Genomic DNA, 24,584 nt, shown 5'->3' with positions numbered 1-24,584 from the left:
TGTGGCCTCTTTCTGTTATTTCCCACCTGACTTTGACTGTAAGCTCTTGGGGGCAGAGAAACACTGTGCTGCTCAGGAAAAAGCCAGAGAGCAGCTCTACTGATTGAACCTCACTTCTTCAGTAAGTGGATCAAAACAGAATGTTGGGTTTCAAAAGCCTGAAAAGTTTAATATGGCGAAGGTTTCATACCATGTGTTGTTAAAAGTAACGTTCAAAACTGATCTCATATACCAAGACCAGGCATGATGGTGTATCATTTAGGCTAACGTCAAATAGATCTTTAAATTTGAGCTTTCTGAGTACTGTAAAATGTAATTATTTGTTATTTCATGGAAAAGAATTCAAAGCCGTTTCATTTTTTACTCAGATACAGTCGTCTCTTCCAGCTGTTGTGCTAGTTTAGACTACACTGTCACGTAGCTCTTCAAGCATGTAGTTTAAGAGGGCAGCAAGGCTCTGTGGTGTACAGAAACTTCACAGAATGGACAAAGATTGCTTAATTTCATGCAGCATAACCCAAAAGTTCTACAGCAGGTGAATTACTGGATTTTTCTCTGGAGCATTATCACATTTAGGAATATTCCTGATTTCTGAACCCTTTGTTACTGCACACCAGGGTAGCATTGATGATTCAGTAGCAGAGCAAATCTCCCTAGGCTGGCATGCAACCCAGGGCAGCTTCAGCTGTGTTCTCATGACAACCAAAGGCTGAAGATATTTTCTGTCGTACTGGAAACCATAGATGCTTGGCTGTACAATGCCTTAAAACTTTGTGTTCCACGTTCATTCCTAAAATGAGGTGTGTCAAGATAATCATTGCATTTCTATTTTTAAAAAATGGTAAGGAAAGTTCTCTGAAAGTGTTGTAGGAGCATTCAGCCGCACACTTCCATAATGAAATGTTAAATTGAGTAGCTGTATACTCTTGAGTGCAAATGCTTTATTTCACACTAGGTGAGTCATGGATTTTTCAGTTAAAGGTGAATACAATAGAAATTAAATCCCACACTTGTGGAAAGGAAGTGATTGCTGCAGCACTCAAGAAAGATTTCCCCTTCCCACTACAGTCCAGTTCACCGTAGCCTGAGTGCATTAAGAGAAGGTGAAGATGTTCTTAGCTTTGTATCTTCTCATTTGCTCCATGCCACATTCCCTTGAAATCTCATTCAACTCTTGGAAGATGTGGGATTCCTCATGTGGTTGCAAAGCTGCTGCTTCAGGAGCCATGTTTCACAGGTCTGGAAGCTTTTAGCGAATTTGTAAGTTATTAACAAAATGCAAATGTCTGTGGTCATCTTTGTGTTGCCCTAATAGATATGCTGTCATTTTGATAGAAGCTGGCACACAGTCGCCGTCACCACGTGGTTCTCGTTGCATTTGTTTTCTGGTCCTAATTGAAGGTGAAAAGTAACTAGGACGTCCTTGGCATTAAATTGCATGGTGGGGGAATATTAATGATGTTTATTATTGACATCATTATCAAAATATGGTGATTCCCTTGCCGCCTTACACGTGCTCATGTTTTACTTGCTGAATAGGGGTGTCATAAGAGCTAGCAATGAAGTCAGCATTTGGATATGTCAAATTACTCAGCACCGTGCGTGCCGTGATTCCAGCTTAAATGACAGAACAGCAGCCCAGGCTCTGGGCTTGTCTGCATTTGTGGCAATCTTAATGCAGTACCTTGTCTGTTAATACACAGTAATCTTTCACTTCACAGCATATGACCAGGCAGTGATCTGTCTTTATTAACTTCAGATTCTGTGGAATACGTTATATTTATTTTGAATGCAGGCTTTCACAAACTCTTTTAAATATTAATGGCTGGTCTCCAGTAGTCAGCATAAATATGATTTGCATTAGCACTAGTCATATCATATTGAGTGCCTCTGATGTCAACTGCTCAGTGTACTCATATCTGACATCATCTCCCGAGGTCACTGACAACTTTGACCTTTATTCTCGTGCACAGTTTCTATAGTCTCAGAAGCTCTTTTGAATTGATTTGAAATTTTGACTCTTCCCTTTATGAGGCAGTAAAATTGATAATTATTCAGATGGGAACCGAGCACTGAGTGAAAAATCAATTCCACCCGCTCTCTGCTGCGTATAAAATTACTTCTGAGTCTGCCGGACTGAACGGATGGCCGAGGTAAAAGCAGCAGGCAGAAATAGTAGAGAGGATTAGCTGGACGAAACTAATAGCCTAAAGGGATGGCTTTTGAGATGAGGGAGTGGGCCGGTTGGGGGTTATTATCAGCAATGATGGGCCTCATTGATCATATGTTTACATCAGGTTTCCATTGGGTTATAAATCAGCCCTGAATAGAAACGGAACCCAGGGCCTCACGTTTTACCAGAGGGACGATGGATTAGATTATTCTCATTTTCACACTCGGATGAAAAGTGAGACATTGATTATTCATCGGCTGGCCATTAAACACTGGTTTTAGAGATGATCTGACTATCTTGGCAGCTCACGAACAAGGTTGCTGCTTCATAACCAGCGGTTTCGGTTTTCAAGACATCTGTGTCGGTTAAGTAATGCATAACCCTATTAAAAGCAATGGGTTACAAATTGCTTAACAGTGCTGAAAAACTAGACCCTAATGACTAATTGTGCGTTGAGTTTAGAGAGGTTTGTCAGCTCTTTAAACTAAACTGATGCAGTGATAACTGCAATTATTTACTAGTTAGAACTCTTTTTTTTTCCAAGTTGGATCTCTGGAAGTAGTCGGGTAATTAAAATCTCCTGCAGCACTGGAGGAGCGGCCGCCCAGCTCGTCCCGTCTGCTCAACCACACGGCTTTCCTCCTTGAAAGCAGCAGAGATCTTCGAGCTCTTCTCAAAGCAAGCCTGGGAATCATTCTCTGGGGCAGGCACGGAGCTCTGGGGCCGCGGTGCCAGCATTGGGACCATGGGAGCTGCTGCAGCATTGTGCCAGGAGCAGAGCAAGCATCCTTCTCTGCAGCAGGAGGGGCTGGGGCTGCTGCTTGGTGCAGGGTTGCAGGAGGAGCTGCTGGCCGTAGGTGCTGGGGCTCCCAGAACCTGTGGGCACCTACTGTTTCTCAGCAGTACCTGACATGGCACAGGCGTTCTTTCAGAGTTTGGCTTAGAAGCTTTACAGCTGAGCACGTTCACTGTTAGGTGAGGCATCAGAATGCAGTTCTGTAAATAGGTGGTTGTCTGTGACCAAGGTGCTTATCTTCAGTCTCTAGGGTAGTGGATTTGCATAATTAAAGCCTATTAATTCATATTTTGTTTGCTTAGGAACGTCCCATAGCAACTCTGGGTGGTTGTTTTTTGTTTTTTTTTTTTAGTAAGTAGGTATGACTGTACAAAGACAGGAGCAATAGAAACCAGGAGCAAAGCAACTTCATATTTAGGTGTAAGGACCAGCATCCTTTTAAAGCATAACAGTGGCTCTTGGCTTTGATTCTACTTTTTGCTTCGTTCCCAGGGCAAGCTGCTCAGTCTGAGTCTCATCTGCACACAACAGCATTGTGTCTGTATCTTAGAGTTGAACTGAACTTATGTGTGTAAAGTAACCTGAGATGAATGGATAGAAATTTATTACTTTCAGCTATTGCTGCTACATTGGGTTGTGCTTTAAGCATGTTAATAAATAATTTTATAAGGCCCCTACTCTCACTTGCTCATCAGGAGCAACTTTCCAATGTCATCTAAACCAGTTGAAGCTGATGTTTTCTCTACTTTATGAATGAAAGTGTAATTTTGAGGGTTTCAAGATGTTACCTGTGTCTTCTAGTGCTCATCTCATAGAGCTGTACACATTAAGCTGTTCGTTCAATTTTGGCAGGGAAGAGTGCTATTTGGGCTAGTTCTTTCCAAAAACCAATCTGTTTTGTAGGATCTTTCACCCATAGTTCTGACGAGCATCCCTCAGAGCCACAAGTGGTGGGCACATAACCCTGTTTGCACAGCCATCACTAGGGTAAGCCTGTGCTGGGTGTGGAAGGGTGGATTGGCTCCACAGATTTTGGTGACCCCTTCCTTTCCTGGCTTTACGTATATGGGAAGGAATGGGGCAGCGTGTTGCACATTGGTCGTATTCTGTGCATCATTTTCAGCAGAAGCTTGCAGATAAGCCCGTGCACTTTTTTTCTTTGCTGTGTTCAAACATAGTACAGTTGTTTGCATTAGATGTGCACTGTGCCTGTGCCAAGACCCAGCGTGCAGCAGGGACGTGTTCAGCTTGTCGGCTGTGGGTGAGGAGGGCTGCAGCAAAGGAACAGGGGCAGGGATGTGGAAAGGGTGAGGCAGGGCAGTAATAAGGGGATGTGCTGCTCTGTGCTCATGGGTGAAACCTCAACAGGCTGCTGAGAGCTGCCAGTGACGTCCAACTCCTGCAAGTGACAGAGGTGCACAGCGTGAAGCAGCGCAGCAGCACTGCGTAGCAGTCATAAACCAGAAAGTAAAATGGTAGTTGCAGTGAAAAATCATGTTATTGCTGGAGTAAAAACGTATCATCAAGTGCCACCTTCTTTTTTTTCCCTTTTCTGTAGTAAAATTGGTGATGTTTGTTTTTCAGATAGACCTGAGTGCCATATTCAGCAAGCGCAGAGCTATGCACAGTAACTGAAATAAAAAGACCAAGAGGAGGTGCGTTTATGCCTCCTGCAGAAAAACCCATGCAGAAGCACTTACTTGTGTGTGAGCACATCACAGAAAGAAATCTGGGTTGTGCTGACAGAGGTCAGCTGTGCAGGCGCTGAGCAGTGAGCACCTGAAGCCACGTGTTGGAGCACATACTTAATTTTAAGAACAGTCAAACCCACAGGTGCAGCCGTTCCTGTGCTTAAAATGAAATGTGCTCAGAGGCTCTGCTGAATCAGGAGCAGAGTGCTCAGCTTCTGCAGGCTTGAACGCTTTGATACGACAGTGAGAGGCATTTTCAGTGGGACATCTGTTTTCAACCCCGTAGCACAATTTAGAAATGTTATCCAATACTATCATAACTTTCTTTATTAATTGAAAGCGATGGAGATGTACCAGCTGTAGCCCAAGCCAGCAGAGACTTGGGTGGCTAAGCAACAGAAAAGGCACCATATTGAGTGAGCCAAAATTCAGTCTCAAAGTCATTTATTTTAACCAGTGACAATACGTTTAGACTCTAGTGTTTCGATTTGATTGATGGTTTAATATCATATATAATTTTTTTTAATGAAGGGAACCCATTTAAATATGTTAACATTTGCACTAGTAGTCTCCCATGTACATAACCGCATTTAATCATTACTCTGATTGTTTTTGCGGTTGCGTAATTTGTATCAGCAAAATAACTATGTCAGAGCCACCTTATCTTAATGAAAAATACGATTCCTGCTCTCACACACACTTCTTCCCGCACGTGTGTAACGGCAGCAGCGGGCTCTGTCTCCAGAATATTGCTAAGCACACCGCTTTCACCGCGTGAGCGCTGTCAGCAAAGACATCAAACAATATTAATGAGCTCGGAGTCTTTTCTGATACTGCTTTGTTTAAAGCCCTGTTGTGATTCGCTGTCATGTGAATTGAGTAATTTGATTTTAAGACTTTTAATGTTAAAATGCATCATCATTACTGATGTATCTGAAGACTTCACGCTCTTAATAATGGCGCTAAATCAAATTGGGAATCTCCTCTTAATCACCCAAGCTGTGCTGCGGCTTACACAAACAGTTTTGGGGACGGAGAGAAGTTTAGGGCCACAGAGTAACAAGTATTGTACAGAATTCATGTGTGGAAACAAAAAGCCTCAATTGGGCTCGCAGCACAAAGTGCTAGAGGTGTCAGTGTTGGATGTGCACCCTCGGGCTAGGCAGCTGGTGTATGTATGCTTTTGTTTATCAGTTACTGGTTTATGTAGCCTTTAGGCCAGCACATGAAACAATCGTTCCTACAGGGTCAGCTGCTGGTCAGAAGCAAAGTAAGAAAAGACTTTGCGCTGCGGAGCAGCAGCCATCATTTCAGTGCAGCTGGCACCTGCTACTGGTGCACAGCGGGAGGGTTAAGGGTCAAAGAGGCAGTTGTTCTAAACTCAGTGATGGCTTAAAGGGACTTGTAGATTAATCTGCTTTATTAACTTCTGTATATTAGATAACTATTGCAGTGAATGACAGTCCGTCTTTCTGAATAAGTCCCTTCACCTCTTTCTCTTTTAAATTGGCTTTTGAGTAATGAATATTAAATAGAATACATTTCAAGGTAATTAAATGGAAGCATTAGGGTGATGTTGTTTTACAATCATATCTATAAGTTTCTTGTGTGTTTATCTTGCGTTATTACTGCCGGTCGCTTTTTGTTAGCGGAACAAAAAGCATAAATGTTTCAATTAAAGAGGAGGGACAGGCTGTATTTCTCAATAAGCTCCTGCCTCCTGCGCTGCATAAATATTTTGAAAAAGCGAATAAGTTTAAGTAGAAGTATAAAAAATGTTTTATTCCTTGTTTGCCGGGCTCAATGTAATACTCTACATTACTTGGAAATGTTCGATTTCTGCTGGCCGCGGTGCTTTTATATAAAACACTAAGAGGTGCTGGTTAGGGGAAGGGCAAAAAATATTGCCGCTCCATAGAATCTAACTAGCGATATGAATAGCACCAATAATTTTGTAAAGTTCACATTATAATTCAAAATCCAGTTAGAAGTGATGCTTGCAGTCTGGAAAGAAAGCAATATCTTTACAAAATGGATAGGGAAAGGTAACAATCCATTCCATGAGCTGCTACTGGCAGATTTGCTGTGTGAGTAATGAAACTCACTCTGGGTGAACAAACACCCTCCCCTTCCTCCATTTAAAAGAACCAAATGTAAAATTCTAGAATAGCCGTTGTTTACAAGGATGCTTAATTGCTGCTGGGTACGAGAGTGGTCCAGTGCTTGGCGGCTGCTTGCTCCAACGTGTTCATTTTGGGCAGATGACCTTGGCAGATTCATGATTTGGGAGTTCTGGGATGGTACCTCAAAATCCACACTTTTCCCAGGCTAATAAATTGCTGTTGTCTTTGGTTTCTTGTGATCCTGTGAGGTATTTGTGTTGTCAGGATCTTTTGAGATCATGTTCTCTGGAAACTTTGGTTGCATTTTTTTTCCTCGTGTTTCCTTGTTTGTTTTTTCCACTGAAAACTGAGATTCTCTTGCATTTATATATCTCCAAGAACGTGCACAGTTTTAAAAAGAAAACAATAAAAATCACAACGGATGAAATTTGGGAGCACCATTAATTTAGCTCAGCTGAGCTTTGCATGGTTTAGGTCAACACAGTGTAACTTCATCAGATCTTCCCCTTGCTTTGCTGGGCACGCTGGGACCATTGGCAGCCAGCACTGCACCAAGGGCTCCTGCACCGCATGGCGCCTGACCTCTGCGTGTCACCACGTCTCTGAATTTGTCATTTGTTTCCCTTTAAAAAAAAAAAAAATTAAAAATGAAGTGTGTGCAGCCATCCTTTAAAATCTTTTTAGTGTGACAAGTAAAGTAATCTTCCATTGATACTTAAAAGTCCATCTGCAGAAATTCAGGGAGAATGTTGAGAGAGACGCAATATCTATTGAAATGTTGAGTGTCAAACTGCCAGGGTAATGTATTTAGTATGAAATATAATATTCAGTGCATTTTGTTTTGATGACTGCATGAAATAGCCTTGTGCTCTTATCCTTTGTTGTTGTTGTGAAAGATGATATTCACTAAGAAGTGTCGGTGACTATTCAAGACGCAGTAGCAATGTGCTTATTACCATCTTCATCATCCGTCTTTTATGTTTATTCACAATGGCTTTGGTTACAGTTCAGTTCACCGGGATAACAAAAACACTTTTAATTGTTCCACAGTAGAAATTAGAATCAATTTATGAACTATTTGAAAACAGATGAGGCTTGAAGTGCGTAAGGTGATCGGTAATTAATACTTTGATTAGCCTTTTTAAGTTTCGTGCAATTAGGCTGCTGAAATCAAGTCAGTCCCGTTGCTTTATGGAAGATCCTTGAGCAGTGGTTAGAGCCATGCTGCTGGGTTTCTGAAAGCCTGATTTCCTGCAAGGAATGGTTTGGGAGGCCAGCCTCCTCCCTGTCCCTGCTGACTGTGTCAACATCAGTGCTAAACTGAGGTAAGTATGGGTAAAATAATTACTCAGGTTCTGTTTTTCTCCCTGCTACTGGTTCCTGTTGAGGTAGGGGTGCCCTGGCTCTGCTGCTGGCAGATATCTGCACGCTTGGAGCTCATGCTCGGCTACCTGCAAATCCCAGCTGCCTTGTGGCAAGCAGTGTCAGTGTGAGAGATGCAGGGCAAGGAGGGCTGCATGGATCCCTGCCACCCGACTGGCCATTTGTAGGCCCTCCTGTAGCAGAGATTTCAGAAAAGCAGTGATCCTACAGGTAAGGAGCCCGATTCGTATGCTGAAACCTCTCTGCAGTGCTGAAATCCCACACTGCCTTTGTGCACCATCTCCCAGCACTTGATGGAAGGGAAGGCAGGAGTGAAGTGTGCGTGAGGAACTGCACACTGTAAGCCTTGCTGTTAGCTGGGGGGAAGACCTGAGATGCAGATGCAGGGCCATTTACATTCCTGAAGAGAGACTATTGCTGAATGGCAGCGGGTGTAGGTGAAACTGCCGTCCACTCCTCCCAAGAGGATGAAATACTCTGCAACAGGCGTTGGTTGGGAGGTGCTGGTGGTGGACACCAACCTCTTCCTCTGCCGCCTCTCAGGTAGGAGTGCTGGCTGAGCAAGAAGGGAGAGGCCCTTATGCTGTGGGCTGGGAGGAATGCTAGCAATCATCCGAGCTGACACGAGCTGTTTTGCACAGATCTGAACCCAGCTTCCTCTTCTTTATTGATAAGAGCAGAGAGGAGTGTGTATTAATTTTTCATAAGGATTTTAAAGAGCTCAGCTGTCTCCTACACCAAACCAACCTGAAGTTTATGTTTCAAATGTGATAAGTTGTGTGTTCCCAAAGTCCTAATTAATCACGCTTCCGTCATCCTTAAAAACAGCTGCAATGCTGTAAGTTATGGCCGCTTATTTAGAACGAGCTGCCTCTTAAATAGACAGCCCAGGTTAATTTAACATGACCGCCCCAGTATCTGTAACTGAAAATCTCGGAGTAATACCACCTAAAAATGCAGACGAAGAGTTGATGTTACAGTCATAAGTTATTCCAGCCTGAGGTCGAATAATTTGCTGCCTATGAGGAAGCACAGATGGATAGGCAGAAAGAAGCTGTGCAGATACATGAGTTTGTAAACATCTGTCAGCTGCACCAGATAATCCAAATACAAAACCTAGCACTTCAGGCAGCGTGAGTATGTGACGTTCAGCAGAGGCTCTACATGAAATTCAGCACAGAGGAAACAAGTCAGCATACTCTGGAAGGTAACAATTAATGAACCGTATCCCCTCCTCCCTGCAGAAGGAGGAGGTGTTTCATTCATCAGGCGTCTTCCTTGTTTCTGCAGTTAACTGTTCTGCTCCCAGTATTTAATGAGCCAGCCCGTGTGCTGGGCAGACCTGCTCTGTCCCACAAGCTTACCACCTTGCTGAGGGTTTGCTGCAGTCAGCTGGCATCTCTTTTCCTCCCCGATGGATGCCAGCTGACCCAGGAACAGGATCTCCCTTAGGATAGAGGGACCTGCTTCTGAGAGGCAAGAAAGAATCCGACATCTTAGACTTTCACATAACAGTTTAGAGGCAACTGCAGTACAAATAGAACGCGTTCTGTCGTGTTAGAATATGTCCTCAAATTAGAGGGAAGAGTATAGAGCAGTGTTTCGCTCTGGCCAGCTTGTGTGCAGGATGCAGCTGCTGCCCATGCTCCAGCTCTGCCCTCATTACATCCTAGCGCAGCACAAACAGCTGCTGGGATGCTGGCGGCTGCCTGAAAGGCACTCACTACTGACTCACTACTGGTAGGAAGTGCTGGAAGCAAGCCTTAGTTTTGGAAAGTCTGCTTTGCCCTATTGGTCTGTGTTATTGTGCCAGTTTTATTTTAACAGTGAAGAAATAGAAAGCTGTTTTCAGTGGCTCTGCTATAGTAAATTTATTGGGCGCATTGCAGGTGCTTGTCATTAGCCTTAAGCTATCATCCTAAATGTATCTTTCTGAGTATGTGCTTATGTTTCTTTTTCAGATACAAAGACAGGTTTGACATAAGTTAGTACAATCTTATTGTGTGATTATTTCTTCTAGCTTGTGATTTGGACCTACTTCAAGTGAGCACTCCCATACTTAGAGCCCTTTGGCCAGTTCTAAAGACATAGCCAGGAAAATGACGAGTTCCACGCTCTGTAACTGTTCCCTTTTTCACATCTGCTGCCATCTTTCCTATCCCTTCTGAACACCGATTTTAAAAAAAGAGACCCTCCCTGCACAATATAACATACAACTGGTAGGAATACCCTGTGAAAGATACAGACACTTATATTTCAGTTCATGAGCTGCAGATATATGCTAGTTGTTGGCATGAGGTTCATCACCCAGATGCCCTGCCTTTTTTTTTTCATTGTTTTTTATTTGACCACTTAAACCTTGGTGCTGTTTTCATAAAAGGAAAGAAAAAAGCCCGACCCAGTTGAGATACGAGATTGGGTCCTTTACGGTCTTATTCTAAGACTTTCCTGCAGCTTCTTAAGCTTCTGTTGTTGAGTCATGGAATTTTAGTTAGTAATGTATATTTAAATACATATAAACACACACATGTATAGATAAAGGAATTGTGTGCCATTAAACTCTTACATTTTTCAAATTCCAATTGATTTGCTACTTCTGAGAAGTGAAAAGTATTTTTTAGGTCAGGAGTGATTGACTTGTTCTTACTTTCAAAATAAATACAAGGCTTTAGTTTTCTTATTTCATTTGGAAGTGTTATTTTTTGAACAGAGACTCAAAGTGGAAAATATCAATCTGAAAGTTAGGCTTTCTGGTAAAATAAATATTTTAAAACAACAGATTAAAATTTAAGGTATTTAATAATCTTGGAGCATTTAAATCTTCTGAATATTATTAGTTAAATGATGATCCATTTATTGATATAGAAAGAATTGATGATGAAAGAACTGAGAACTCTAACGGACATTTAAATTAGTAATCCCAGCTCCTAAATTAAGAGCAGACTGCCTGAAGCTAGAGCTATAAAATCTACCAAGTTTTGTAAGCTAAACAATGAAACGGGAATCTTTTTCAGATCTGACTGGAACGTGTTCTCACCAGCCTGGTCATAACCTGTGTGTTTTTAGAGCCTTCTGGATCTTTTGCGAAGGTCTACTTAATGCCGTCTTTGTTTTTAATGTAACGTTCTTTACGTTAAAAATGGTGCATTAGAATAAAATATTTATCCCAACATATGGGAGAGAGAAGTGAGTTACAGGACCTGCTTGGTGCTAGTTCTGCTCTACTGATACATGAAGCAGCAGAAGATCCTTTTTAATAGAAAGTCAGCTTCCTTCCCAGCTTGTTTAGAAAAATGAAATCAGAATAAGGGGTGTCTTGAGCAACGTTTTCCTCCACCGCTACAGAGAGAAAACAGCTCTGAAGGCAAAGGCTCTGAAGAATTAATTTATTGGAAGAAGAGTTCTTTGCTATTGCCTCTTTTGTCAATAGTTTCTTTTGTACAGAACAAATGTGTCAGGAGAAACACTATTGAACCAGATAAAGCGATGCCTTAGATTTAAGATAAGAGGACAGAGACAAGGGTGCCAGTTTGAACTGCATAGAAAATAGATTATCTGCTTCCGCAGCCCCTTCCTTGTTAATGGCTCTGTCCCCACCTCAGGCCTTGCTTTCTGCCTGTGTCAGCACGGCGCTGGGCCTGCTGCACCTCGCTTGCCTCCAGCCAGCAGCTAGCAGGGCCTGGGGCTGCCTCCTTCCTGCTGCTCAAATGGTTGGGCAACACTGCATCGCCATAACATTGCCATCATCATTGCTCTGTGTGTGCTGCAGTACAAATGTACGCCAGTGTATGTCAGCAAATCAAATACAAAGGGAGAGGCGCGTTATTTCCAAGGTCCAGCTCCTTTGTGACCTGAGCGACGGAAATGGCCGTACAGATGGAGCTGTGTATCTGGAAATTTCCTCACACCCTGTTTCTCCTGATGACACGAGCTAGTGGGAATGGAGCCAAATAACGACCATGTGAGGTCTGAGGGAGGATACTGGGGATGTTGTTTGTCAGCGTGGGAGGGAGCTGTTCTGTGTTGTGTGAAAACAAGAGGGGTATGGGGTGGAGTTGGTGAAATTAAGTGGCAGCCTGGTACTTCTGCCTGAGAAAGAGTTCAGGTTTGGTGCAATGCCAGTAAACGAGCTGTCTGCTGAGGCAAAGCTTCATTATGAAGCAGCATGAGCCTCGTCTAGACTAGCTCTGTTGCCTTGCAGACGAGGTTGTTTGGTCTGTGTCACTTAGACTTAAGTTCTGTGCAGCAGGGGTGACCTCCATGTGCTTGTTCATGGGCACAGTCTCCTTTGGTGTGTGTCAGCAGTACTGTAAAACAAAGGAGGATCTGGAATGCTAACAGCTTGCTGTAGGCTCATGTAGAAATAGCACAGGAAACCTTGCTACACAGTAAAACAAAGCAGCAGCAGCAGCAGTTGTGATGGAAAGACACAGAAAACAGAAGGACATTTGAGGCTGTTATCATGGATTTTAGTGCCCTTCATCTTGATGGAATTAGGCACAGTAATTGCTGATGGCTTCTGCTATAATGCACTCCTGACAACTTTGGATGCAGTAGACAGGATTGCCCCAATTAATTCTTGCATCTCTTACTGCTGAACTGTACACCTGAGGGACTTCTCTTTAGCATTGTGAAAAGTGGGACTTGTAAGACATCTGCAGAGACAACACGGTGGGATTGCAAATTTTCCACCAGTAAACTTCTGTAACTTCAAGAAAAGCATTAATCACTGTTCTGGGACATTCACAGACAGGTGTTAAGCCTTCTTCGTGTTAGTGAGCTGATGCCACAAGTCCCAGCAGTTCGTTGATACAGAGGCAACCTTGTAGAAAGGCGTCAGCACTGGTGGTGATGCCTCTGCCTATGAAGCAGAGGTGTGGAACTGAATTCCTCCATGTGGAAAAAGTTGTGCCCATTGACATTCATTGATGCTTGCTGTACGTTTATGGAAAACAAACAGTGGATGTGAGCACAGGGAGGGGTGGGTGCTGCATTGCAGCAGTGGATCACCTCCGCTGGTGCAGATTGTTGCAGGTGCAGCATGTAGGCTCTTGTTCATCACTGGTGAAAATGCATTGCTACTGGTGGTGATTATGTGGAAAAACAGTGTTCTGTAGCTGAGAATTTGCTCTATCAAATAGTGTTATTGTGCTCTATGTATCTGTTGTAGTTTCCAGGGAAATAAACAGGACACGTTACTTGTGGAGTAACCTACATATAAAGAGCTGTAATTTTTGTTCGTGCCTGGTAAGTGTTTGTACAGAGATATTTGGATTGCTTGCACTAGTTGCAAAGCAGCATAGAGGTGGTTTTGTCCTACAAGTAATGGAAGATATTTTGCCTGATGTATAAACTGTGGAGTCAGGATTAAAATGGGCCTTTCCCTGGTCAGACCTTATGTTCCTAACTTGAAAGCTCAAATAATTTGTGGATATCTCTGTTGCAGGTGATTTGTAGTGCTAGGATTCATCTTTTTCATTTAGTGAAACATGCTGTTTGACTTAGCCTTGGTCAGTTATTACAGGCGAGTTTGTAGTGTGGCAGCTCTCTGGAGACCCTGCTCATAGCTACTCGTTGGCCTAAAAGAAAGGATGTAATGATTTTCTTCTTCTATGTTTGGTTTTAGGGTGTAGATATTTTATAAATGTGAGTCAAACTATTTACTGGTGACATTCTACAAATTTTCGTTCTGTTTAATCTTTGAGTAATGTTTTTAGATTCGTATATGTTATGGCCTTTGGCATTTGGGACTGCTGTGTCTCCAGGATATCTTTGCGGATTTTGTCTTTAAATGGATTCTGTAGCTCTTTTGTGATTTATTTTTGCAAAAATGGTGCTGATCCCTGAAATAAGTCCCACCCTCCCTAGCTACACACACAAGCAGTACAGATGCAGAGCAAGACCAGCAGGGGCCCCCAGGGGAGAATACCTGTCGTGGTGGTAGCCAAAGGCTCTGGTTACAGCCAGCCAACAACCAGAGTTACTTGTCTTCTGCTCGAGAGCCGAAAGAGCTTAGCTGCATGGATTGATAGGTCTCAGTGATTTCTGAAGTTGATCAAGTGGCTTTATGCCTGCTGTAGATCTCTGTAAGTTAAGTAACAGAAATAAAATGTCCAAAACCACAGACTTGGATTTGTAACTGCCTTGCAATTGATGTAGATTTGTAGATGCCTTGCTGTGATCAGGATTACCTTCATCAGAATTGAGGTTCCTTTCAAATGCCTTTCAAGAAGGAGGAGAATCTTGAATAGCACCTTGAAATTAATCTGAAACAAACACAGATTACTGAACACATATATATTACTGTCCTATAAGCGAATCTGTACCTTAAATAAACACAACTTTAAGTTTCTATTCCTATTTGTTTTGACTTCCGTAATTATGACTTTGGAGCTGAGCTTTAACATTCACTTTCTTCATTTCTCCATCTGGTATTTCTGGTTACAGAAATATTTGTTTGGAAGACAACTTTTGGGATACCGTGCCTATCCAGGAAATCTCAGCATGATTAGTAGAGGCTTTGTTCATTTTTCTTGATCACCAAAGTGTTGGAATTTTCTTTCAGATGATGTCAGTCCTAATGAACACAATCATTTTTGAAGACTGCAGAACCAACAGTCTGTGTCAGGACCACTGCTTGAATTTATACTTCTTGATGAGAAGGTGAGTATTTAAGAGGTTCTACCAGGTGCACTCTTTGAAATCATTATTTCACTCAGAACAAAGCTGCCTGTGGCCTTTTCAAATCCCCTCCCTCTTTCCTTGGAACCTAACTCACTTAGCCCCGTGCTAAGAGAAAAGCTCAGCTCAGGTACCAGCTAATATTTTACAGATTTGTTCACAAAGGCTGAGTGGCTTCATTTTGATGAGAAATTCTTCTCAAACTTTACCCCAACTTTTACACCCAACCTTAGATCATGCAAATATAGCAAACCTCTTTTTTTTTTTCTTATTATTATTAATAGATTTTAAATCTTTGCTTTTCCAAAATAAGGTAGAAATGATAGGCAAGCTCATCTGGCTTTTAGATGCAGCATTGAAACAAGAACACTGTGGAAATCACGTCAGAAAAATTGCTTCCTAGAAAAATAGTTAACCAATTCCTTTTTCTGAAAGGTTTCACAGGAATAAGCAGCTTTGAGGATATTATCTGAGCTCTTACACTTAAGTACCAGCATTGATTGCAATTTGGATTGTGTTCATCTGTGGCAAATCATATAAACCAGGAAATACTCTGCAATTTGCCCTTTCAATAAAATCTGAAACTATGAATTTGGATATACCCATCATGTTTCCCTTGTGACTTAATAGAGACAATATTGTCAGAAATGGAAACCATCTGAGTAAATGAATGTGAATTGATCTAAATGTGTGCATTTTTTTGTATAGCCAGGCATTGTTTCTGAAGATACTGACCTGTTGTATTTGCCACAGTTCAGAGCTGGCTCTAACTTTATTCTGAATTGCTTTATATCTTGGGCAGTCACAAGCCTCAGTGTATTACTGCTTTGGAGAATGAATTGTCTATACAATAAGAGGGTGCTGGAAAAAAATAAGACACTAAGATTAGCAGCAACTGCATACATTAAAATTCAAACTGAAATCCCAGCTATGGAAGGAAACTAATAGAGGAAGAAAATATATCAAGAAGAGAAGCGCTGTCTCATCATTCACCTGTGCTGAAGGATCCAATTTTAGCCATATCCAATAGCACTGTCATTCATCTTCTTGGTGTGTTATTGTGATTTAAATCCAGGCTCTATAAGAGAGAGCAGTTCTTTTAAAATGATTGAGAGGGAATAAGGGCAAATTCAGTGTTTAGGAAAACTTTATGACATCACAATATTATACTTTACAGATGGAAGCAATATTTCCTACTTTGGAAGGAAAACTAATCATTTTCTATCTGCTCTGAGTCACTGCATCATTATAAAAGTGGGAAATAAGTAGTTTTGTGCATTCCCAATCTTGTTCAAGACGACACTTTTGTTTATATAATGTTTCTGATTTATAGCGTTTAAGTATTAGCCTGACTACATATTAATTATGTGTTTTTTGATGTTAGCTGCTTCAGTATGAGAAGAAATTAAATATTTCACTTGAAGATAAAACCGTGGAGCTGTAAATCACAAGAAATAAATTCGTGACTGGCAGAATATTCTTTTTACTGAAATTAGACTAGTTCTGATGATTATGTGTTTTGCTTAGCAGACACGGGTACATACAAGCGCCGTTACTTATCAACAAGCCTTCCATTTCTTTTGGAAGGATGGAAAACAGGAAATATAATTTACAATATTTGCATTGCTCATTTTGCATGGAGCATATTATTTTGTGTTCAGAAAAAAAGTAGGTAATGTACTTAGATATGGCTGTAAGAGTCATCTTTCCTCGGCTCGTTTCAGTACACCGCTGGCTTATTTATTGAAAGTGGATTGCTTTATTTCAGGTGGGGTATCAGTCTGTACAGTTCCTGTGGTAGCAAGCACACATTAACCACGTTTTACTTTTATTGTTTGTTCTCATCTACTTTTGTTTTAATGGTACTTCCCTTGCCAATACTTCATCTCAAAGGGAAGGCGGCAGGTTTACCTGGGGACTCAGAAAAGCTAGGATTCATACCTGCTTGTACTAATAGGCTGAGTTATGCCAAAATGGGAGTTGTATTCAGAGTCCACCCTAAAACAATGCTAAATCTTTTGAGACAGCTTGATATCAAATGAGATCGTTTCCAGTGGCTCTTGACATCGTTCCTCTCCCAAAGCGAGGCAGCAAGTTTAATTTAAATCCTGATGGCAGCCAGGATCCTGGCATCTCCTTCTTGCTGTTCTTCAGCAAAGAAGATCATAAGTATGTGAGTGCATGGGCAGAAGTGATGTTATTGCAGAGAAGCCCTAGAAGCCCCTGGGCCCAGAGCAGCTCTGTAGTGGTGGAGCAGCTATGCCATGGGAGAGTCGTCAGCAGAGGCTGTCAGCGGGGATGTTAGACAGAGGTGTAATTCCTTGCTGTTAGGAGGGTATTGGTAAGACTTTCTGTTGTGGGTTGACTAAAGAAGCTCTTGGAACACCTCTGTTCCAAAACTGTGAGTACCGGAGAGGATCTCAGGATTGCGGCCTTTTCTAGACTGAACTGCTTAGCAGTTGTCAGTGTGATCGCTTAAGCTTTTATCTCTGATTTCTGTTGTCATTCTTGAACCAAAAGACCACATTCGTTTTAGAGTGGCTTCTATATATCTGACTTGGTTACTGATGGTAAAAGTTGGACTGGTGGAACTTTCCAAGCAGTGTCTGTGGACAGAACTGCTATCCTGCCTCTCGAATGATTAGATGTGGGAAAGGTACTGTAGAATGGAGTGGAGACCACCAGCAATATCCTTCTTGACTGCTGTGAGCCTCTGCCAGGTGCTCGGGCACAGGTTCAGCAGAATAGTTCATTCACCTCTGAATAATTGTCCCTATCAGTGTTAATACTGTGGATGTGCTTATGCCCAAGGCCAGAAGACTTTGGTCTATGTAATCAGTACAATAAAGACTAAACAGGATTATACAACTTCTTTAGCTATAGGAATAGTGTAGCTGATGACTCTGGAGATCACATCCCATTCCTTACTGCTGGACTAACCAAAATTTGTCCAAAGGAGGTAAAAAGTTCTATTTTAACTAGTCTGTAGATCAACCTGGACGTAATGGATATAGTAATACAGAAAATGTCATAGAATGCCTAGCTTCTAAAGAAGCAAGGATGAGTCTGTCTCATCTCAGCAGTACAGTGGATTAGATCCTGCAGTGAGATGTGCAAACTTGCACCATTCAAAAAAGACTTAAAAAGGAGTCAGGGAACATTTATATCACCTCTCTCAGGTGGCTTTATGTGTTGGAGCTCATTAAGTGGCTCCTCACTAAATTACAGTCGTGAGGTAGGACTGAAGCTGGTGCAGCTCAGGACACCTAAATCTGCTTGCAGTTTGCCCAGCTCCTGTCACAGAGGGCAGCCTGTGAAGCTTTTGTTCAAGAATGCTCCTGGTGCAGGTGAGTAACTGGCTTTAAACTTCCAAATCACATTTCTGAAGTTCTCTGTTTCTTTATCACAGTACTTCAGTGAGCTGAGGGCAACTTTGATAAACAGCCAGCCTGGCAGCATACAGCAAGTCTTTGAGCAGTGCTTCAGGAACCTCATGGAAGGAGTTGAGCAGAAGCTTTCAGTGGAGAACAGAGACTGGTGAGTTGATAACACATAAGCTGGAAAAAAAAAAAGAAAGACAAATGGAAATGTTGACTGGAAAAAGTTATAATGCAGGAAGCATCCCAGGTAGCTTTGAATTATTTCCTTTAGAAAGAAGGGTCATTCCTTATAAAAGGACTTATCCCTAGACTGAGCAGTTGGAGCCTGAATCTCTGGATAAACATGGCAAGGGTAATTTTTCTGGTAACATAAATCACAAAGTCAACCAGTCGTGCCCTCAGTTGAAAAGCAGAGTGGAACTTGGCTGACTCACCATTTCTCCTGTCAGCACTGAATGTTCACTGTTTGTTACCGGGTAGTTCTGGTCTTGTGGTCTGTGTGCATTACTCAGCCAAAACAAACCCTGGAATTATGGAGACACAATCAAAGTCCTGGCTGTGGGGCTCCCTGCAAGGCCTGAAACAACCTGGAAAATGTCTTGGACAGAATGACAAAGACCATTTGCTGACTTTATTTCTCCAACTTCTTTTCTCTTTGTTGCTGTGGAAATTGGTGATTATTTTTTAATCCCTACATAGTTTTGCATTGATTTTGGACTCTGTTATTTTGTTTCCTTTTCCTGTTAAATTCCAGTATTAAAATAAGTTCCTTATGGCCCGACAGTCGATGATAGGCAGAGATAGAGGGATTTGGAAGTGGACCCAGAGAAGCAAAGATCACATCCTTGGCAATAACTCTGACAGACTTTGTGTAACTTGTAATGAGTCGGTAGAAAACCGGGGGAAGAGGCAGAAAGACATCAGAAAGGACAGCAGTGCCCATTAGAGAAAGAAAAACCGAGCTGATGGTGGTGAGCTGTAGGACATGGGCTGACTTTGCAGCTGTGAATGCCAGGGGGAGTAGTTTGACTCAAAAGTCCTTCTGGATTACATAAATAAATAAAATCACACAGAAAGAAAAGAAACATGAACAAATGAGGAACTGAGCAAAACTCATTCTTAGAATTCGATACTTTCTTAGTTCCGTATCTATTTATTTTTATTGAAGGCAAGAAGTCTTCAAGATAACACAGTTTTCGGAGAAAAGCAGGCTTTGATGTGCAGGTTCTCTGAGCTGCCTTATTCCAAGAAGTTGGACTTTAAGGGCAGAAGGGGACTGCTGGACGTGCTAGTGTGGGCTGAGGGAGGTGGGGCGGCAGGAGGCTGAGCCCCCCACACCAGCCGTGAGCCAGGCAGCAGGGATGTGGCTCTCCTCTCCCTGCCCTCCCTGCTCAGGGAGCAGACACGGGCTTCCATCATGAGGGCTGCTGGCAAAGATTAGATTTGGCAAGCATTAGATTTAAATATATGTAGATTTAAAGCGTATTTTCATCTCTGAGCTCTGTGGAGCATTGTCAGATGGGCGGTGGTGTGGAAGCTCTTGGGGAGCTTTTGTGGAATTGCAGCAGGGAGAGATGGGTGCAGGTGTGAGGGGGACAGGGATAATTCGGTCAGACCAGCAGCTCGTCTGTCTGGGTAGCATCCGCCTGTCTAACTTAGGAAGAGTTCTAAGCCATCACTTCCCAGCAAGCAGCATGAGTTAATACGATGGCTGTTCTGTTTTCAGCCCTTGATTCGTAACCCTTGTCTGATTTATTCTGTGGAACAGGAGGCTTCTTTTAACGGTGATTGTTTAAATTTGAGCAGAAATCAATTTCCATTAGTAAGGAAATAAACACAAAAGTAAAAAATTATGAATAGAATAAAGAATGAACTCATAATTGCATCCTGTATTTCCACACACATCCAGTTTACCACACTGCAGTTACGCATACTCATCAAATACAGTGCTGTGGAGGTAGGCAGGAAGGATTATTTCCCTGTTCCTGCAAGGAGACCTGGCCTGAGCTCACATCAGTTCCACAAGCACCTGTCTGTGAAGCCCCGTGCAAAAAGGAGCCCCAAGGAGCCATTCTTTGGCAAACTTTATTAGCTTTGCTGTAGTGAACCAGCAAAGCCTGACAATCAAAGCAGAGAGCATTGAGGCTACAAACAAAAGGTGACCCAAAGACTAAATGCAGCGTGCTTATCTATTTTCCTGACATTTTAAATACTTTTTTAAGCACACAAGCGGTATGTGATAAATGGCAATGAAGCACTTCATTTCACTTGAAAGTAGACCAGGGAAGTCGGGCAGATCTGGACTGTCATCGTTCGGTCTCAGGCGGTGCCATGGGATGGGTGTCCCATCCTGCACTTGTCAGCAGAGAACTGTTGCTGATATTCGTTCTGTGCCAGATGGGTGATGGTGCAGTGTCTCACAGGGAGACAGCACTCAGGAGGGAGGGCGGTGGCAGCGGGGCAGCCTGGAGTTGGTGACCGTGTGGGTGCGTCCCGGAGAGCCCTTTGCTGGAGGCTGGGAGGGTTCTGAATCACACGAGAGGGAAAATCTCCTCATTGCATTCAGTTCCCAGCAGACTTGTTATGTGACTCACGCCATTGGTAGGCTGAGTTTGTAATGCTGTCCAAATACACTTCTGAGTTCATTGCTATATTGCAGAACTCTTTTCGAGAGCACGTAGTGATGTATTTTTTTTCCATTTTCCTCTGTTCTTTCAATTCAATTTCCATCTTCGTTATTCTTTTTACCACTTACTGAGATCAATGTCAGGTCTCTCCTAACCAACTGTTGGGTTTTCTTCTGTCCAGGTTCACCCAGAACGTGTCAGTGTTCCGAGGGACGTGGCTGAGGTGCTGCACAGTGAAGGGGCGGCCGATGCAGGCAGCTTGGGAATGAAGAACTGACAAGGACTGGGGAAAGCAGAGCTGGCTAATAAATCTGTTCTGAAAGCTTTGGAGCCCTGTTATATTGTTAGATTTTGACTCTTGCGGAAACTATTTTTTTAGTTAACTTCTGCCATTTTATATCTCTGGCAGAAACATAAGGGTTTGCAATAGTGAAAGCAATGTAAAGTCAGCATATTCTGCCTTTCTTAGCAAAATGTCTTGTTCTTTTATCTTTATGAAATGGGGTAGAAACAGTACTTAACTAAAGAGCATGACAGTGTGCATGAGGAAATGGAAGACTGCAGGTGAGCACTTTAGACTCTTAAGTATGGCCAGGAAATTAAGAATGTTGCATATAATAGAAGAGAGCTGATGGAGCTGCCATTACTGAAACACTGATGGGATCTGAATTTCACCAGCACAAGTTTTCCAGGTCCTTGGAAATGGGGAGAGGGGGAAACCAGGGCAGAAAGAAGTTGCTAAATGTTATGATGCTGTTCAAACAGGATTAAATGCATCCACTCCTACAAAAAAAAACAAGCAGATCCAAAGACGTATTGCTCATACTTACGTGGCTTGTGGCACGATGAAGATGAATACATGCATCTAAACCAGCAAACCTGGCAGATTTGTCTTCACCTCTCAGAGATGTTGAAGAGCTCCATGTACCAACCAGAAGCCCTCCTTGGGTATGCAGTACACACACACACACACACACAGCACTGCTCTGTGCAACACAGTGAAGAAGGGCTTGAGGTGGGCACAGGGTGCCAATAACAAATGAAGCAAGATCTAACAAGAATCAGAACTATTTAATAGGTCAATCAGTTGATAACATACAAAAGCAATTATGTACAATTAGAAACTGTTGGTATTGGGCTGGGCTTTCTTTTTCCTTTCCTTAGGTGAATAATTGGTTGGCTGTGCAATGAGGAAACGAGTTGTCACTCCTAGGTTCTACGGACTGCACAGCTGAACCCATTCCCTGCTGTGTGCGCAGCCGTGTGGCCATCTGAGGGATGGAGGTCCCCCCGTTCCCCTGCAGGTGGCTCCAGGGCTCTGGGCAGTTTGCTGTATGAACCTTTCCATCACCTCCCAGCCCCACGTTGGCATTTAAGGCTCAGATGAAAGCTCATGGGTTCTGCAACTCCATTTTTCTTTGTCATACGGTGGAAGTAAATACTGGTTGCGTACAAAGCAGCTGTGCTCAGCAACCAGTCCTCGTGCTGGTTTGTTAGCAGCTCTGCTGAGAGCAGAAGTTGGGCATGGTGTAAAGCAGAGCTCCGTGTGTCCCCATAGCTCAGCATTCAGACTCAGGGCTTGCTTTCACATAAGGCCGCTGCCCTCTGTGGCACTTCTCAAATTCCGCTTCTACCACTTCCCCTCACATCTTGTAAATGGGGCAAACTGGATGTGTGTATTTGAGCAGCATTCCAACTTTGGTTAACAACTGACAGCAGGACCTTCTTTAGAGAAGCTGGTCATATAAACAGGCTTGACTTTTGGTTTGGAGATGGATGGCAGAAAAAGCAGTGTATTTTATGACTCCAGGTCCTTTGTTGAGAGCCTGTGCTGTCAGCCTTGAAAAGACCACTGGCAAAGTGGGCACAGCCCAGACTTTCCCCCTATGCTTCCAAAGGATGTGTGATGCCTGGTTGGTTGGTTGGTTGGTTGATTGGTTAAATGCATTGTTGCCTTAAGGGGTTTGGGATTTCTTTAAGAAAAAATAAAAATAAAAAAAAAATGGAAACGATGGATGGAGGAAACATCAGGAAGGAGACTGTTCAGCCCCCAGTGATTTCCTCTTGAGAAAGCAGTGCGAGTCTGTCTTGTTCTGCTGACAGCTTGGGACTGCAGAACGGCTCTGATTCTCCCCCAGATGCATTTTCTGTGGTCGCAGCGAGGCACCGACAGCTGCGCTGCAGGTGAGCACCCGCTTTGCGAGGAGCAGAGCAGCCCTGGCACAGGGAGAGCGAAGTCCAGCACCGTCCTGCTGGCACCGGGGGCTCTGAAGAAGCTCAGCCACGAGCGATGCGCACTTTGTGAAGCAGCTCCTTAGACTTGTTAATGTTTTATTGGAGTTTACGATGACAGCGGACCTTTCAAACTGCAGAGGGGTAACACGCTTCCTTGCCCTATTAAAAAATAATGTTGGTGTGGATGTGATGTACCACAGTTTAGGCGGCCGTTAGGAGTGCTTCTCTGACAGCGTTCTGTTTGAGGTTTACAGAAAGCGTAATAAAATATGTAAGTTACATTTCTACAAACAAAAGCCATAACATAAGTTATTTATGAGCGTGAGATCCAACCCGTATCACGATAAATAAACCTTAATGGATACCTGCAGCATCCACCCTAATGCGATTTGCCCAACAAAGTCATATTTAGTGTAAGAATCGGGCAGCAAGTGCAGGCTGGTGCGGCAAATAAGAATTAGGAGGGGCTGGCACAGACCGACTGCACCTCGGCAGCCCCAGCCCACACGGTGCACAGCAGAGCAGATGTCCATGCCCGGCAGCGCTGCCGGGACGTCCCCGCCGGCTCCGGCTCAGCCTGATGTTATCAGAGATGGCAGAGAAGCACCGGGCCCCATCTGCCCATCACCCTCTGCTCTCTCTCCGTTCAGCTCCCTTCCTTCCATCCCGCCCTCCCCATCCCACTGGGGTGTTGGTGGGCCGAGACGCGGGTTTGGAACTAAAAGTTTTGGCTTTCCTAATAGGAGTGCCTAAACGTGAGCTGAAGCCATCAGGGCACGCTCTGTGTCTGGGGCTGCACACCGCCTGCAGCTGCTGCCCTGGGGGGGTATTTCGGGTTCTCCCCCTCCGCCAGGCTGCGATGCCCAGAGCTGCCTTTCCTACCCCGCTCCTCCTTCGGGCCGCTCTGTGCCGCTCTACGGGCAAAGACGGCACTGAAAGAACGGGCGATGCCTTTGGGGCAGCGCGGCCCGCTCACAGCCCTGCAGCCCAGCGGGATGAGTTCGGGCCCGCTGGGACGGGAGCAGAGCCGGTCCTCGGGGCAACGCGTAGATTCCTGCGTGCTGAAAGCACGGCCTAAAGCAGCGGAGCATCACGCCCGGGATGAGGCAGTGCCTGCAGCGCCCTGAAAGGAGCGGGATTTCTTGGCGGCGGCGGGACGGCCAGCTTAGCAGCGGGTGGGAGACGCGCTCCGTGCGGTGCCGGTGCCGCGGCAGCCGCGGGCCCCACGCGAGGATCCTGCGGGGCAGCGCGAGGCGTGGAGGCGTGCAGGGCGGGCGTCCGGAGCACGGAGCAGCGCGGGGAGAGCTGGAGAGGCAGCGGCAGCTCCGTGCCGGCCCTGCTTGCGCTCAGCCGCGCAGCTCCGTGGTGGCACCGACGTGCCCGTGGTTTGTGAGCGCCGGGGGAGCCCTGCGGCGCTTTCTCTCTCACCTTAGAAACCAAACGCTTTACAAATAATTACCGGTAAGCATTAAATAAGACAGGTGCCGCGGCTCAC

General features: G+C 43.8%; 1 protein-coding gene across 1 annotated transcript in view; it reads left to right on the top strand.

Annotated features, from left to right (window-relative positions):
* LOC100539369 (ran-binding protein 17) overlaps positions 1-21,184 on the top strand; it is a 128,042-nt gene extending 106,858 nt beyond the window's left edge. The window contains 3 exon segments of the mRNA XM_085236427.1: positions 14,732-14,829; positions 18,257-18,384; positions 21,036-21,184. Of these exon segments, the coding sequence (XP_085092553.1) occupies positions 14,732-14,766 (35 nt within the window). The 3' untranslated portion in view covers positions 14,767-14,829; positions 18,257-18,384; positions 21,036-21,184.
* The last annotated feature ends 3,400 nt before the right edge of the window (positions 21,185-24,584 follow it).

Source organism: Meleagris gallopavo, chromosome 15, assembly GCF_905368555.1.
Source record: "Meleagris gallopavo chromosome 15, MGAL_WU_HG_1.1, whole genome shotgun sequence".
NCBI classification, from domain to species: Eukaryota; Metazoa; Chordata; class Aves; order Galliformes; family Phasianidae; genus Meleagris; species Meleagris gallopavo.
Note: the sequence above shows the minus strand (reverse complement) of the source record. Positions and strands in the feature narration are given on the sequence as shown.